Raw genomic sequence first — 17,807 nt, forward strand, 5'->3', positions numbered from 1 at the left:
CTCCCAAGGATGCTTTGTTTAGCTGGTGAGGGCCCCTGCTGCTGCACACTTGTGTTTATAAAATCATAGAATCACAGCATTGTTAAGGTTGGAAGGAACCTCAAGGATCATCTAGTTCCAACCCCCCTACCATGGCCAGGGACACCTCACACTAGAGGAGATTGCTCAGAGCCACATGCAGCCTGGCTTTAAAAACCTGCAGAGATGGGGCTTCTACCACCTCCCTGGGCAACAGCAAAGCCCTTGGTGTCACAATGCAATTTCAAGCAAGGACATTTCATTTCCCATTTGGAAAATGCCTTTTGTATGGGACAACAAGGGGTACTTACATTTGGATTTTATCAAGTCAGTCTTTCTTACATGGTTAGATTTACATCAAGGAGAGAGACAGCCCCATAGCCACACTACTAAAACAGATCTAGCATAAATTTGACTTTTATAGGACATGTGAGAACATTTTCTCCCAAGATGTAATTCACTATGACAGTGTGATGTGTTAAAGTATTCAGGCTATTTCACCAAAGGCATGATATCAAAGTTTCAGGTTCCTTTCAAGAGCACATCCATGAGGCTAGATGTAACATGGAAGAAAGACAATCTGCCTTGTGACTCAAGCAAGACAGTAATTTGGGAAGAAGCCAGTATCCCTGAATGGTGAACTGTCTTAAAATGATTCATGGAAATATAGTTCAGGCTCTGTTGCTATTAAATCCAATGGAAGTTTTCCCACTGAAATAAATTGTTAAGGATCTAACCATAACAGATCTAATCATAACATGGAGGTTTCCTTAGACAACACACAGTACGAGAGGACATTTCTTCAAGCAGGACTTACTCTATATTTTATGCACGTTTCAAATGATTAAAGGGACTTAAAGAGGGGTGGGAGAGAAGCATAATCCTAATTCAAACAGAGTCAAGGTGCATGAGAACACAGGCTGTGCTGCTTGCTTGGATTTATTCACAGCTTTGCCCTCATTTTTTTCAGCTGTTGCTCCTGTCCCCCTCTTCTGGCACTGGGAATGTTTACCCACTGACTCGCCACAGGCTGTCCTGCTCAGGACAGCCCTAGGTTTTATTTGGGCTTCTTGTAAACCATTGTTTTATTGCCCTGCTTGACCACCACATGTTGTATAAATAGTTCTCAGGAGGTTGTTCTGGGGGTTGCTTAATGCTTGTGGTGGTTTTCAGTCTGAGCATAGTCAGTACTTGGAACAATTGAGAGGGCGGGCTGGTTAGCTTAGGGGAACATCATCAGGTTGGAGGTCATTAAAATTACTTCTCTGTGGTACAAACATCAGCAAGTATTAGAGCTACTCTGTTCTGGTTTCTACTATTCATGCATTTTCTGAGACTAGGACATTCTGGTTTGTTTTGGGGTTTTTTCAGATACATTTCATTTGGCCAGAAAAAAAACCAAACATTTAACAGACTTATTTTATAATCTTAATTCCAGTACAGAACCAGAACTGCTACAAAGACCTAGAGCTGCTACTGCATTATAAATGCATTTATATTGCCTTTCTTTCACTCTATCAAAGAAACCCCATTGTGAACCAACTCACAACAATGCAGGAAATGGCTTACATTCAAATATAAATTCTTTTTCTTCTTCTTAAAAAGTGATTTAACAATCAATATTTCTCCATCCTTGCCATAGGCCCATCAGTTTTCTTTTAAAGAAGGCCCTTGGTAAAAACAAACTATGAAAAAGCTTATCCAAAAGGCACATGCCAATATTGATCTCACTGTATAACAGAATAATGAATCACAGAAATGTCAGTCACATGCAGGTCACTGAATTCAGTAGTTTTGCAAGTGATTTCTGAGGGGGGGAAAAAAAAACCAACAAATTTAGTGGTACCACTGAGATCAATAAAGGGAAACACTCCTTACACTGGGAAACCACCACCATTTAAATCCATTTCAAAACTGATGTGCTCCACTAAGTACTAAGCCCTGAAACAGGCATATTTAGACTGATTTAAAGGTAAATTGAACCAATAAAATCACTGTGTGCACGGATGGAAGTGCATGCATGCTAGTTGTGCTTTTGCTTAATTAGATCCATTTGAAAAACAGTTTTCAGAGAATTATTAAGGTTGGAAAAGACCTCTAAGTTCAAGTCCAACTGCCAGACCAACACCACCATGCCCACTATACCATGTCCCAAAGTGCCACTTCTACATTTTGTTGAACACCTCCAGGGATGGTGACTCCACCACCTCCCTGGGCAGCTTCTTCCAAAGTCTGAGCACTCTTTCAGTAAAGAAATTTTTCCTAATATCCAATCTAAGCCTCCCCTGGTGCAAGTAGAGGACATTTCCTCTCATCCTATCACTGGTTACATGAGAGATGAGACCAATACCCACCTCACTACATCTCCTTTCAGGTAGTTGTAAAGTGCAGTAAAGTCTCTCATCAGCTTCCTCTTGTCCAAACTATACAAGCTCAGTTCCCTCAACCACTCCACACCAGCCCTGATCTCCAGACTATTCACCAATTTTCTTGCCCTTCTCTGAACATTTTCCAGCACCCTAATGTCCTTCTTGTAGTGAGTGGCACAAAAATGAACTTGTCACGGGGAGGTGCAGCCTTATCAATGCTGAATACAGGGCTCATGTTCAGCTGGCTGTCAACCAGCACCCCCTGGTCCTTTTCTGCCAGGCAGCTCCCTAGCCACTCTACCCCAAGTCTGGAGCACTCATAGGGTTGTTATGACCAAAGTGCAGGACCCAGCACTTGGCCTTGTTAAACTGAGTTAGTTATGTATGACTTAAACCTCATATAAAAGAACTTTGCACAGCAGACAAGGCTTGTGAGTCCTTGCTGCCTGTGCTTTAGCTGAACACTGAACCGAGTGAGAAAAATCTTCCAGTTAAATCAGGAGCCTGAAGCTTGGCAGAGTTGAGTCTCCATCTACAAATATTTACACTGACTGTAAGATGACAAGCTCCTCAGCATCCCCCCCTGGTCCTGGCTCCCTCAATATCCTTAAATGAGGGGACATTTAGCTGTTCTGTCTAAAGGCCTTTTGATAGTGCAGCACTTACTGCCAAATGTGTTGTTTGGATTAGCTGAATGTCTCTGTCACTTATTTCCCAGAGGATTTGCAAGTTATATATGGTTAGCAACTACTGTATGCTAAAGACAAACGGCTTTCCACCAGGTCTCTAATCGCTGGGAAACTCTCTCTCTCTCTCTCTAATGCTTGAAAAATTGCAGAACAAAAAAGAAACAAAGGAAACAGATAAGAAAGGCTTTGTGTTTTGGAAAAGAGATGGATGGGGACGGGGGGAGAACGTTGAGTGCTTGGGGCTTCTCTGCTAAGAGTTTGCTTTTCTGTTCCTTTATCCCTTCAGAAGCTTTTCCCACCAGCACTATTAATAGAAAATACTACTAATTTAGGAAAATAGGAGCTCCTACCCACTTTGCTTAGACAAAGCTGTTCATACAAGGGCATTTAGCTAAAAAAATAATAATTTAATTAATTAGGTTGTGCATGAGACCTTGGGATGAGCAGGGAAAAGACAATGGGAGTGGATCTACATGCTGGAATTATTCAAATAGGAGCTTAAAGCAAAGACCTCAGCACACCGTAGGTACACATCATACGTGAAACCAGAGGCAAAAACATAGACTCATAGAATCAGTAAGGTTGGAAAAGACCTCAAAGATCATCAAGTCCAACCTGTCACCCAAGACCTCATGACCAGTAAACCATGGCACCCCTCTTGAACACCTCCAGGGACAGTCACTCCACCACCTCCCTGGGCAGCCCATTCCAATGGCCAACAGCTCTCTCTGTGAAGAACTTTCTCCTCACCTCGAGGCTAAACTTCCCCTGGTACAGCTTGAGAAAGGTGATAGTTCTTGACTTAGTGCTCACAAGTCAGGTTTAAAAATTACAAGTAACAGCCTACTTTAGCTGTGTCAGTACTAAGGGGAGCACAGGCATCTAAATATTCAGAGCTGTTGACAGTGCTTGCTCACTATTTCCACCCAAACCTGAAGGCATCTCAACTCACTTGGTGTTCCTACTCAGACCTGTGCATTTCACCACATGATTAGTAGGTGCCTGCAGAAATCCCTCAGTTAACCCAAACAAGCAGCCCTGTGTCTCACACCTGTTCTCAGCCCTTACATGTCTTAACAGCACTACAAGTGTAACACAAGGCACTGCATCATGGCCACTGGAGAGCGGCATCCAACAGATATGACTGTAAGAGGGCTACGTTTGGTGGAGATGTGAGAGATCTGAAATGGGTTCTCACCTCAGCTGTATCCAAACTCTCACTTGGGATCTCCAAGACATGGGGAATGCTGCAGCACCCAGGCTCACAGGGGAGCAAGAGCAAACACCTTCCACCTGAGGATGGTCAGGTGAATGGTCAGGAAAGGAGGACTCTAAAAGGAACACATTTGAATGTGTATAGATGTACACAGAAAGAAAGGTCCAAAACCAGATTACCTGTCTGTCTGCTAACCCTAGTGGGCATACTAATTACTGCTGTATTCAGAATGGGAATGATTCAGTTGTTTTCCAAATTATAACCTGAGCCTGTAGGATTCTTTCCCAATAATAATAATGACAACCTAAATCATTAGTATTTAAAAAACAAAAGAGTGTTAAGCTTGTGTTAAATCCATCTGCCTTGGCATTATAACCAACCAAAGGCAAAGAAAGTAATATCTCAAAGTGACAGCAGCACAAGCTATGTAAATTCAAAGAAATGTTTCAGACAAACTTCTATAGGAATAAAGTGAGGGAGGTAAATTGAGCACTAAAATAAATACCTCGTGGTCTTTCTTACAACCAAACAAGCAGGGAAATGCATGTTCTCTGGACAGATCATCACAGAGCCATTTCCAAGGGAAGTTCATAGAACACTGAGCTTGCTCTTGCAGTTTGAATGCAATGACATGATGAGTTTCTTGCAAATGGATGCCAGAAAACCTAATCCAAACTGGAAAGAAGAGAGGAAAGCTGCAGTGAGAGAGTTGTCATAAAAGCTTCATTCAGGGCCTCCACCCTCCTGTACCGTAGCAGCCACCTTAGCTTTTCCACTCTGCCTGCTCCAAGAAAGCACTGACTAGTAAATTAAAAATGCTGGCTTTATAATGTTTGGGCATGGACAGTGACAGCAATGTATGTTGAAATGATCATGGGGTTGTTTTGGTTGGAAAAGACCTCTAAGATCAGCGAGTCCAACCATCGACTTAACACCACCAGAGCCGTTAAACCACATCCCAAAGTGCCATGTCCACACATTTCTCCAACACCTCCAGGGATGGTGACTCCACCACCTCCTTGGGCAGCCTGTTCCAATGCCTGATCATTCTTTCCATAAGAAAACTTTCCCAATGTTCAACCTAAACCTCCCCTGGCATAACTTGGGGCTATTTCCTCTCATCCTATCACCTGATACTAGAGAAAAGAGAACAACCCCGACCTCACTACAACCTCCTCTCAGGTACAGATACAGATTGTCAGATAACCTTTCAGTCAAAAGGAGGTACAGGGACTCAGGTCTAGCAGATTACAAAATGAGTAAGCTAAAGTAATACCAATAGGAAATAACATGAAAAATATTTCAAACTGTTCAGTTCCTCCAAGAATCAAGCACTCTCTAGTGGAAAAATGTAGTCAGGTATTCAAAACGTAGCACTGGGCATCTGGAGATACAGATTATGCCCTGTTCCCATTCCAGTAAATAGGAGTTTTTGACAGTTACACCCAGGATTTCAAGCAAAAGCACTTCTTCCAGCTGTCCAATCAGCTTCTTTTGGAAAAGCATTTAACCCCTCAAACCTCAGCATTCCCCTTTCTAAAGCAAATCCATCCCACTTCCTTACACCACAAGCACACTGAGAACCAGAATCATTTTTTCCTAAGAACAACTTTCTAAGTTGTTCTGACTAACTAAGCTACGACTTTCTACATAGATCCATCTTTCATTTCTTTAGCTAACTCCCCTGCTCTCTAAGCACCATCCACGTGCAGCACAGGGTTTGCCTTCAGTCATGACTTATGGTAGGTAAGGACTCATCACTACAAGTGGAGAACACACTTGTACTTACATCCCAGTTTAAAATGAGGTCACCAATAGTGGCATTATTTATCTGCTCTTCCAGAAGACGGGTGATCTCTCTGCACCTGACTGCATGTACAGTGAAACACTGTCAATATGTGCACCAAAAATTCTGGGAATGGATTTTTGAGCGTGTGACTTGCTTTTTCTCTCTCTCTCTCCATCCTTATCCCCAACACTAGGGCTCGGCTTCCTCAGGCTTTTCCCATCTGCTGCTACTTTCATCTCCCACTCACCTACTGTCACAACTCCACGTATTGAATGGCAGCAGCTAATAAAGCTATGCTCATAACTTTATAGCTTTTCATAAAGCTGCTCCATTCTGTGACTTTCTTCTTTTTGCCTTTTTTTTTTTTGGCCTTAGTTGTGCTGTGGCTCTGTGCACACAGTGTGCTGAAGAACAAGAGTCCCTTATGATGCTGTGGAATAGCATTTAACAGCTTCACAAAACTGGTATTATTTCTTAAAAGGCTATTTCATCCTTCAAACATGCTGAAATTCATTAAAGTATTTGGTGCCATCTGTTTCCTCTTTGTAAATAAATAATTCTTTCCATCATGGCAACCACTATGACAAGCCCCTAATATTTATGAGGATGTAGCAACGCTCACAGGAAAAGAAAAAGTGACATACATGTGAACAGCAAAAAGAATCCCTTTCGGCTTAGGAAGTGCCAGAATGAAGATGATCTCCTCGCATGTAACTCGGGAACACTGAGGTGTAACTCTCACAGATCCAGCAAAGACCCCCAGAGGATTTCAGGCTGCATCAAGCCAGACCCACCATTTCCTCAGTGAGTTCAAACAGTTGTTCAATGACATCTTCCTGAGAGGGGCTGCTCTGCTGGCCCAGCTGGCTCTCCAGTGAGCTTGGCTGGCTTGAAGTGGAAACTGTCAGTATCTGCCAAATGGTGGCCAGACACCAGAGCAGACTCAACCAATTAGTGGAATACCCCATCCCAGGGCTCTGTGTGTGTCTCTGCACGCTCCACCTGCACTCTCCCACATCTGAAGGCTGCGGTGGGACCCACACAGGCAGCCTGTCCTCCCAGGTGAGCCAAAAGTCTCCTCCTGGCTGGGCCAACAGAAGCTGTCTCAAGTCTCCTGCAGCTGTGAGTCACTGTGTGCATGTTTTACGTAAGGGGCTGCAGGAGCCGGAGCGGCTCGCTCGCTGCCCACCAGTGAGCTGTGAAACACAGGTGATTAGTTCCAGATGCTGCCTCAGTGCCTTTCCTTCTGTGGAAAGCGTGCAGAAGTCACTGCTTTTGGTTTCATGGGACTCCCCAGAAATGGAAAACACACCAAAAGTTGGCATGGCTTTCTTATCCCTCCTTCAACATCAGGCAGGCTGCAGCAGCAAGTAAGACATCTGTGGAGAGACTTCTCCACCAGCTGAAGGGATCTGTGTTACACTCCTACAGACCTTACTTCTGATTCATGATTGACCTTACAGCAAGAACCAGAAGCTCATATGAAGGTTCTGGCCATTGTCATAGCGTGTCCAACACTTGCAGCAGGTTTGCCAACCCCATGGCAGTCCCATTCACACTCTGCCAGGGACCTTGCTTTGGACTGGTAAGGGAAGTGTCCTGTGACAGGAAGCAGAAGAGGACAGCTGCTTCAGAATTCACTAGATTTGATCTGCTGGCTCATGCTTCCAAACCTTCTTCTTAAGATTTTGACCAACTGTACCAAACCAGTCTTTCAAACTTCTTTGAAGTTTGTTTGTCCTAAAAATCTCGCTACAGAAAAGCTATTTTTGTCTCTGCCTCTGAATTGGAATGAAAGCAGCTCACGGAGCTCCACCTATCTGATCATTTACAGTACAACATTCGCTTGTAAATTCAAAGTGTTTTCTTCTTAGCATAGTGTGACCACAATCACTACATTATCTTGGCAGAACTTGTCATTTACATTTTGCATATTCAGGGGCAGGGAGGAATTCAGCATTAATTGTTCGTGGAAAGAACAAGGTGATAGAGAAGCTGAGCCTGCAGTTTTCAGATGTATCAGAAAAAAATATAATTCCTTAGAGCCTGAAAACATTCCAGTGTAAAACATTTTAGACTTGTGGAAAGGTAACTGTGCAGATATACAGGCTTTGTGTAAACAGTAAAGTACTCACAGGGTCCTCCAAGAATTTTGAAGAGACAGACTGTTGGCTCATCTACACCATCCCTGTCACTATGTTTTTCTGTATTCATGATTCTCTTGTATATAGCTGGTTGTGAGCACTGTAGTAACCACCAACACACTTCCAAGTGCAGCAGGTCAGCAGCGAGCTATTACTGACCCTCCAGCCCTAACTATCAAAGAAGGGTGCTGCTGCCCAGGTCTCAATGAGCCCTTCTCCTTCCGACATGCTCAGCACTTCATCCCCATCCACTGCTCTGTGTAAGCCTGCAGCTTCCAGCCTTGAGGGTACAGCACCAACTCCAGCTCTCACCCTGGACATTTTAAGAAAGGGAATGACTAAGGGTGAGAAAGGTTTATTTAGGTTGGAGGAACGGTTCTATCTGTTGGTATTTATTGTAGCATGGGAAGAGTAATTTGTTTTATTTGTTCAGACTCCACTCTAAAAATAACCAGTAATGCAACCATCTTTTGATTCATTTTGATTCATGGATTACCTTTAGGTAGTAACTTCATTAAACAGTCAAGATTAGAACAGGCACCTTCTAGGGTTCACAGAAGTTTTGCCTTTACATTAACCTTTCAGTTGGCAAAGATGACAGACACTGAAAGACACATGAGGTATATGAGCTCTGTTCTCCCTTCTATAACCAAGAGGTTGAAAGGGAGACAGGCTGGACCTTCCCACAGAGATCTGCAGGAGCTGGTGCAAGAGGGAGCAATATGTCTTTTGGCCATCACACATGGCACCACCACCCCAACACTGAGAACAAGGCAAGGCCGTGCTGCTGCTCCTCCATGCACATAAAGCAACATCTGGTTCTGCCATAGTAATTTTGCTAGGGGGTCAGTACTGTTGTTTATGGCTCATACAGTTGCTTCTCAGGTAATGAGGACATCTGCTTCTCAGGTAACTCAAAACCCAGCACAGGAGAAGAGGCAAAAAAAATGGCATTAAAAAAAGTTCTTTCCTCTGTTTGCTTAAGCCTGACACAGAGGCACCTGAAAGCCCAAATGTAATCTTAAAAACCTCACCCACATCTCAACACCTTCCCTGCATCTCTTCTGTAGCAGCCAGGCTTCTCCCCAGACAACGCATGGCCTTGTTACAGCAGCTCCCTTTTTCCTTTGTGCAGCCAGAACAGGATCCAGCTTCCACCGCAAACACTCTACAAAAGATGGGCTGCATGCCCTCTGACGTGAAAACATTGCCAAGTCCACCCCCTAATGATGCCTCCCAGGATGAAAGGGCCAAGCAGCCACGAAACACACCAGCTTCTCAAAGAGGCAGACGGGATGCACCACGTGCATCTTGGCAACTTGTCTTTGAATGAGCACTTGTGTCAGCAAGATGGGTGAGGAATCTTCTGGAGTAGTAGCTGCTAGTCCAGACCCAAACCAAAAGCACTCTCCTGCCCCCCAAGACCAGTGATTTTCAAAATCCAAAGCCTCAACTAAAAAGCTAGCTAATTATCCCAAATTTTATAACAGGCCAGACCAGGACCTTGGATCTCAAATTTCCCTCGAGCTTGGGTTAGCTTAAATTTTGGATCCAGTGCCTGCGGTGTGGGCTAAGGCAAAAGTAGAAGGGAGATGGGGAGGGGGGGGAGGGGAAATCAGCCTTTCTCCATGAATCTTTAATATAGGGCCACCTCTGATACACTTTTAAAAAAATATAATGAGACCACTATAATATATATTCCAGCCAAAATTCTTGGCTCCTGAAGCCAGCTTTATATGGTATGTAATACAGAAACACCCAGGAGACACCATAAGGACTTTGACAAGGCTAATATTAAGCTAGAACAAAACAGAACTACTGGCACCAGCTCCACTCAGCTCTTAAGTAAACTTGTCCCATTAAAAAGTAGCCTCTAAGATATTTTCTCTCTGAAGTGTATAGTAGCTTATAAAAAGCAGGAAGGGTTGCCAAGTGGTAGATGTGTTCAAGTACTCCTTACCCTCATTAAAGAACATTCCCTGGCAGCCAGCAGCTTTGAGTGTTCCAGTGAACCAGGTTTTATAAGGGGGGTGTTTACAGTGGTGTGCAACATAGCTGGAAATCACAGTGCACTGTAGCAGCCCTGCACTAGGTAGAGCTGTGCTTGCAGCTTTAGCACCCAGGGCACAGAACACAATAAGCAGGGTGATCAGGGAGGTTCCAAAACAACAACAAGTACTACAAAAACAAACCTCAAACCTGTCTGCTCCATAGGAAGAAAAACCTCCAGAGATGCCAGTGCCTAAACACAGATCAGGTTCTGAAATGTCACTGGGGATCCAAGCCTCACTTCCACCAGTTTCATCTATAGCAGTATTTGCAGAGATGTCTTCACAGAGAGCATGCACAGAATTTAGCTGCTTCTTGTACCCACTGGCCTCTGCAGCAGTTAGGAGTTAAATTCTTTTGTGGATCTGGACCTTAATGTCACCCTAACCCTGTTGATGCAAAGGTTATTTTGTTTTCTCAGTTCAGTGTCTAACACATCTTCTGCATGAGGATGTTATCCAGCCCTGTAAGAGGAATCAATGAATGGCAGTATACAGAAGGTCCTTTCATCCCTGACACTGATGGAGCAAAGGGAAAGAGAGGATCCTCACTTTATATCTAACTGTACGAGCGCTGAGGACCTAAAAAAAGTGTGTGCTCATGAGTTTCTCATTTTCCAAGCCAGACACTGTTTCCCACAGGCTTTTCAGCTTCATCTGAAGAAGGAACCCAATTTCTATGGCATTTATACAAGTTGTTAACTATCCCAACCTTTCACTCTGCAACACAAATACAATTCATCGACTGTTTATAAACACATGCTGGCTACCAGTTCCTACTCAGCTGACCTCCATCCCTGCTATGATATAGGGAGCCCAGCAATGCACAGTTTATATGTTTTGTGACCTCATAGAATAATGAAGATTGAACAAAGGGGATGCAGAACCTGCCACACATCTAATTTCTTCACTGACAGTTGCCCAGGGCAGCAATGACATGGGTGCAAACGCTCAGCCAAGCTAGCACAACCAGAGGCAGAGGAAAGCCTGTGCAAAATGACATCTGTCTGCAGGCATTTGAAGATAAAAATGCACTCAAAGTGTAGCAAATAAGTGGAACTTAAAACCAGCAGAGCCTCACAAACGCTGTGTGGTCACTCTGAGATCAAAGAAAGACTAGTGAAGTAGATAGGCAGGTTCCCACAGCATCTCATTAGCTGCAGAACCAGTCAGAGATAAAACAGATGAGAAATCATGGTCCACAGGGAAAACACATGGACAGAAAAGTCATGGCCAGGCACCTTTCTACAGAGTTTTGACTCAAGTTTCAAGGATGCTCACAAGTGATGAGGAAAGAGAAATAAGGAAACATGTACAGAGACTAATTTTTTTACTGTCTTGTCTTAATTGCTGCATTTCTCATGCTAGGTAAAGTAATAAGATCCTGGGTTTGGAATTCTTACAAAGACAGCATAAGACTTCAGAATTTGTTTCAGTTATGACTTTTTTTTAGTTTAAGAGGCAGATTATAAATCTAGAGTTCCCTTGGGTCAGAATTCAGGGTTTAGGATGCCTAAGCTAGAAGACAGAAATAGGAATCAGTCCAAATTCTGGAGCTTTAAGGTGGCAGAATGGTAAAGCTTCATCTGTTTGAGGGGATAACAAAGTAGGAGTGTATCTAAGAAGTATGCTGGAGAGCCTAAGAAATGGGCCACAGGATCACAGGATGTTAGGGGTTGGAAGGGACCTCCAGACATCATCTAGTCCAACTCACCTGCCAGAGCAGGACCATAGAAAGGCCTTGCAGAAGACCAAGAAGATGGCATCCTCAGCTCTTCCCTTGTCCACTGATGTAGTCACTCTGTTGTAAAGGCCACTAGACCATCAGGCATGATTTGCCCTTTGTGAAGCTATATATTGGATGGTTTAGATCACCTCCCTGGCTTGCAAGTGCCTCAACAGGATCCATTGCATGATCTTGTGATAAGAGCACAAGCCCTGTGAGGAGAGGCTGAGGGAGCTGGGGTTGCTTAGCCTGGGGAAGAGGAGGCTCAGGGCAGACCTTATTGCTCTCTACAACTACCTGAAGGGAGGTTGTAGCCAGGTGGAGGCTGGTCTCTTCTCCCAGGCAACCAGCACCAGAACAAGAGGACACAGTCTCAAGCTGTGCCAGGGGAGGTTTAGGCTGGATGTTAGGAAGAAGTTCTTCATAGAAAGAGAGATTGGCCATTGGGATGAGCTGCCCAGGGAGATGGGGGAGTCACCATCACTGGAGGTGTTTAGGAAGAGGCTTGATGGGGTGCTTGGTGCCATAGTTTAGTTGATTAGATAGTGTTGGAGGATAGGTTGGACTCAATGATCTCAAAGGTCTCTTCCAACCTGGTTAATTCTATTGTATTCTTACCTGGCACAAAGGTGATGCTGACTGGTTGGCAGTTCTGAGGTCCTCCTTTTTGAAAGTGGATGTGAGGTTTCCCTCTTTCCAGTCACTGGGGACTTCACCTGATGGCCAAGAGAGCAGCTTAGCAACTAAATCTGCCAGCTCAGATGTGTATCAGTGCATTCAGACTATGTGCAAGAGGATTTAGACTAAAATTTAGCAGCCTGTGAGATATCAACCCATAAAATCTTTACCAGGTTGTGATACTATCTCCCTCTCTGGAGCTACTCAAAACCCACCTGGATGTATTCCTGTGTGATCCGGTGTAGGTGATCCTGCTCTGCAGGGGGATTGGGCTGGATGAGCTTTTGAGGTCCCTTTCAACCCCTAACATTCTGTGATATGATGTATTCTGCTTCAGAGTATCTGCATATTCTGTGACCAAGTTGTCCAGAAACTTCCTTTAATGTTCCTGGAGAGGAAAGGGAAAGGAGTGGGAAGGAAATTAAATTTTAAATACATATATATATATGTTTGTCTGTTAAGTGAATAGAACCTCACTCTGAACCAGGAAAGCTGCTATAATTCTTTCCATGGACTTGTCAACTAACTGGAATACCATGGGAAGCTTTATGGCTTCTTCCCCTCTGTTTTATCTGCCATGATACATACAGAAGTCATCCATAATGTCACAGACTGTTTTTATTTCCTCCTACCACACTGCTGGCTCTTTCTCCTCTCATGTCACATACAGTTAGATCACACCCAGCATTCAATGTGCCTGTTGCAATCTTTCAGATATGGCTACATTTGGAAGAAAGTTATAAGGTGTGGACAGAATGAGTTGCCAATATTTTATTCTTCTAAAGGGTCATTTGAAACTAAGAGATTGTCTAGCAGACCTCAATACTGGGAGAGATGACAGCTAAAGTGTCCTGCAAATAGCTTTGGCTGTGGATCTACATTACCCAAACATGCCTTAAGGAAAGCAAAAAGTCGTTCTATGGTAAAGGAATGAATTCATTTTCCCCTTCTATTTCTTCCCCACATTACCTAATTCATTCCTTGAGAATGGCTTAAAGAAGCAACATTGCTGCTAATTATTTTATAGAAGATTATAATACAGATTTCTCACCATCTGCAGGTAAATGCAGACCCAGCATCTAGGAGAGAAAATGGTTCTCATTGCTGCTTACAAATGCCCATGAACAGACTGAAGTTTTGGATAGTGTTCCACACCCTGGAAGATACACAGGACAGGCTGGATTCATATAAATTTAAGCATAAATACTGCAACTTTTTTCAAAGCTACTCATTTAATCCACAGATTAATTGCCTTCCAGAAGACAATTCATCCTACCTGCCTGAAATGGCTATCCTTGAACGGCAGGAATCACTGCCTGAAAATAAATGTACATCTTAGGGTACCAAACACACAGGAAGCCCAAACTCAGCACCTAGAAGTCAGGTAAGGCAACCCCCACCATAAGGGACTCCACAGACTCTCTTTTTAACTCTGCTCTGTGGCAGCTGTTCACAAGAAACAAGTCACAGCTGGCTGTGAATACTTCTGCTACATTCACAGTATCACAGTATAACCAAGGTTGGAAGAGACCCCAAGGATCATCAAGTCCAACCTGTCCCAACAGACCTCACAACTAGACCATGGCACCAAGTGCCATGTCCAATCTCCCCTTGAACACCTCCAGGGACGGTGACTCCACCACCTCCCTGGGCAGCACATTCCAATGACGAATGACTCGCTCAGTGAAGAACCTTTTCCTCACCTCGAGTCTAAACCTCCCCTGGCACAGCTTGAGACTGTGTCCCCTTGTTCTGGTGCTGGTTGCCGGGGAGAAGAGACCAACCCCTTCCCACTGCATCAACTGGACCATTAACAAACAGCACTTTTTGCCCTCAGGACTGTGGTGACAGTGGTAATTCAGATCCTAACATAAACCTGAAGAGATTCTCTTGTCCTGTTTGTACAGCACATCACACTGTGGGGATAATGTTCGGGATCAAGGTCTCCATTTACTCCTTTGACCCTCCAAGCTCCAGGTCTTAGGGAGCCCACACAGCTTCTGTGCAGAACATAACACAGAAAACTTAGAGATTGGCAACAAAGAAGACCTCACCATTTTCTCCTGTGATGAGCAAAAGGTTCCACATCCAAGTAGGGAATACATTTCAACTTCAATAGGGAACTGCACAGGGATGGGCTGAACAAGTCACCAACCATCCTGGCAAGTATGACAGCCAGCATTATCAGAAGCAAGGCCTGGACATCATTGGATAAAACAGAACAAATGACTTTCCATTTTTTCACATACCTGGAGAGGATGGTAATGGTTGTACCTACTTGTTTCAGGAGGGAACAGGATGCTAGACGTGGAAGGGTGCTTCCCCACTCCTTTCCCAGGGACAGGTAATCAATCAACACTTCCAGCAGAGAGCCTTGGCTGATGCAGTGACAGCTCCCCCTCCCGTTCCTATCAGCTTGAAGCGCTGTGCTTACAGGAGAACTCACATCTGATTCCCATATTTCAGGTGGCTTGTGATAATTTTGATGTATCTGAGGAGGGTAAGTAGAGACGGAATAGCCAGACTGCTTTAAATAGCCTGGCTTTGTGACAAATACCAAAAAATGCAAACAAACCCAAATATTTTTTTCATTCTTGCTGAGCTCAGGAGATATGAAATTGTTTTCCCATACTGCTGCTTCCTGACAGAACAAGCTCCTTCTGCAAACTCTCTTGAAGGATGCCAGAAAAGGAAACAAGGAGCTTTCAACAGAAGTCCAGCTCAGGAGATGAAGCAGCAGGAACATCCCAGTTACCTCACTCACTGAACAGTTTGGCAGTACAAGACATGGTGCAGGCATCCCTGTCCCGGTCATCCCCCTCTGTGAATGTGGGGCACTGCAGGGCTGATTGTAGAGAAACTTGTGGACAAATTATTGTATCTCACCTAAAACCTCTCTCCTAAGTATGATTGCCCTTCCTCCCTGTGCAGTGAGGGCACAGTCAGAGGAGTGCCAAGTGTGTAGAATGTTTTAATGCTCTGTCCCCCTCCAGCTACTAGGTTCTGCCTCTGTGCTTGAACACAGCCACCATAGGGGTATTGCTAGCTCATGGCAGCACAAAAGTAGACTGAGCTCACTTGACCTGCTACTGCAAACTTGCTGGCAGTGACTTAAAGCACATCAATACAGCTGCTGTTGAACAAAGGATTTGGAGTGAATCCTTGTGCACAAAGAGTAACGTGGATGCACGCAACACTGTCCATGCCCAGCTCACAATACAACACTCTCCATGGTGAAGATGACTGCACAGAAAGTCTTTTGCACTACATCAAGACTTTTCAGTAAAAACTACTATCTCCCTTCACTCCCACTAGCTCCCCTACCACTGCATCTTATTAAAAAGGGATATTCATTAGCAGTTATCCTGGGATTACATATGCAAGCTTCCCTCATAACATTACCAGGCTTTTGCCCAGAAACTTCTTTCCAATTCACACAAAGTGAATTGCAGCACATTGTCATTTAATAGACCTCATTAGCTGGAGATTGTTAAGTACTCCAAGAACCTACATTCAGAGAATGCCAATAAACACATTTCTGCTTGATAGCAAGTTTGTCCAGGCTTAGGCTTTATCCACTGTCCTGGGACTGGAAAGATAACACCCAGGATGATTTACAGTATTGGCCAACAAGGGACTCGGGTGGAATGGTCAGCTGTGTACAACAGGGTCATGCAACTGTCCTTTCTGCTTAGACACAGGCAGGGATTTCTAACACCACCCCAGCATTCTTTGGATGTCTCTTTAAACCCAGCATTCAACTGTTTTATTTTAAAACACCAGGAACGTGTCAGCTGAAAGGAAAACAGCAACTGTGGGATTTTAAGAATTGCTTCATCATATCTGCCACAACTCATTCACACAGATGGAGACTCCTTTCTTGTGGATTGCTTTAAAGGTTCTTTTAACAGTATCTTGCTATGGGGAACTCTTCTGGAACAAAAACTATCATTAAAAATTAATATAAAAACAGTGAAGAAGGAAAAAAAATCAATCTATAAAAGCACTCTATAACTATCAATTTTAAACATCTTGAAACCCAAACCCTAATAAATACACTCAGCTGATTGCTTTAACCTATAGAGAATATCTCCAGAGCAGCAACAACCAGAGCCTGGCTTTCCAGGCTCCCCTTGCTTGTCTTTCATCCCGTTTCCTCCTACCCTCCCATCCTCTGGTGGGAACAGCCAGACTGGCCTGGTCCTTTATCCTTTATTGTTGCAAACATTCAGCAACATTTTACATCTGCTGTTGAGAAACACCAAAGGTTTGTGCTGAGTTACCCTAGCCCTGCAGCCCTCCCGAGTGCTGGGATCTGGGTGGGGGGAGGACTCCTCTGCACTAGCACATGGAACACCCAGAGCAAGTGCCTCTGGGTTCAGCGTGGACTTCACTTCCTCCAAGAGTTAATGCCTGCAGAGCAGAAATGCTGTTTATCTTTGGCAGGCTAGCATGGCTGAGGTCATTAAAGAAAGACATGTTAAAAGCATTTTGAGCAATCTCTTTTGTATGGAAGTAAATTTAAACTTTGGCTAAACCAGAGCTGATAGAGCTGTCCTCAGCTCTCACTGCAGATGGAAACTGGAGAGACCGTTTTTATGACATGGAATTTTCTTGGAAATAGGCAATGCTAGAGCAAAATAAAGAAGGAGAGAGAGAGAAGGAAGGAGAGAGAGAGAAGGAAGGAAGGAGAGAGAGAGAGAGAGAGAGAAGGAAGGAGAGAGAGAGAGAGAGAGAGAAGGAAGGAGAGAGAGAGAGAGAGAGAGAAGGAAGGAGAGAGAGAGAGAGAGAGAAGGAAGGAGAGAGAGAGAGAGAGAGAAGGAAGGAGAGAGAGAGAGAGAGAGAGAGAAGGAAGGAGAGAGAGAGAGAGAGAGAAGGAAGGAGAGAGAGAGAGAAGGAAGGAGAGAGAGAGAGAGAAGGAAGGAGAGAGAGAGAGAAGGAAGGAGAGAGAGAGAGAGAAGGAAGGAGAGAGAGAGAGAGAAGGAAGGAGAGAGAGAGAGAGAAGGAAGGAGAGAGAGAGAGAGAAGGAAGGAGAGAGAGAGAGAGAGAAGGAAGGAGAGAGAGAGAGAGAGAGAAGGAAGGAGAGAGAGAGAGAGAGAGAAGGAAGGAGAGAGAGAGAGAGAAGGAAGG

General features: G+C 44.1%; 1 protein-coding gene across 1 annotated transcript in view; it reads right to left on the minus strand.

The window, feature by feature from the left end:
* The window catches only part of LOC128899905 (chloride channel protein A-like), a 78,032-nt gene that overhangs the window by 20,349 nt on the left and 39,876 nt on the right, over positions 1-17,807 (minus strand). Inside the window, 1 exon segment of the mRNA XM_054180135.1 lies at positions 14,732-14,906. Within this exon segment, the coding sequence (XP_054036110.1) occupies positions 14,732-14,906 (175 nt within the window).

The sequence above is a fragment of the Dryobates pubescens genome, chromosome 3 (genome assembly GCF_014839835.1).
Source record: "Dryobates pubescens isolate bDryPub1 chromosome 3, bDryPub1.pri, whole genome shotgun sequence".
NCBI classification, from domain to species: domain Eukaryota; kingdom Metazoa; phylum Chordata; class Aves; order Piciformes; family Picidae; genus Dryobates; species Dryobates pubescens.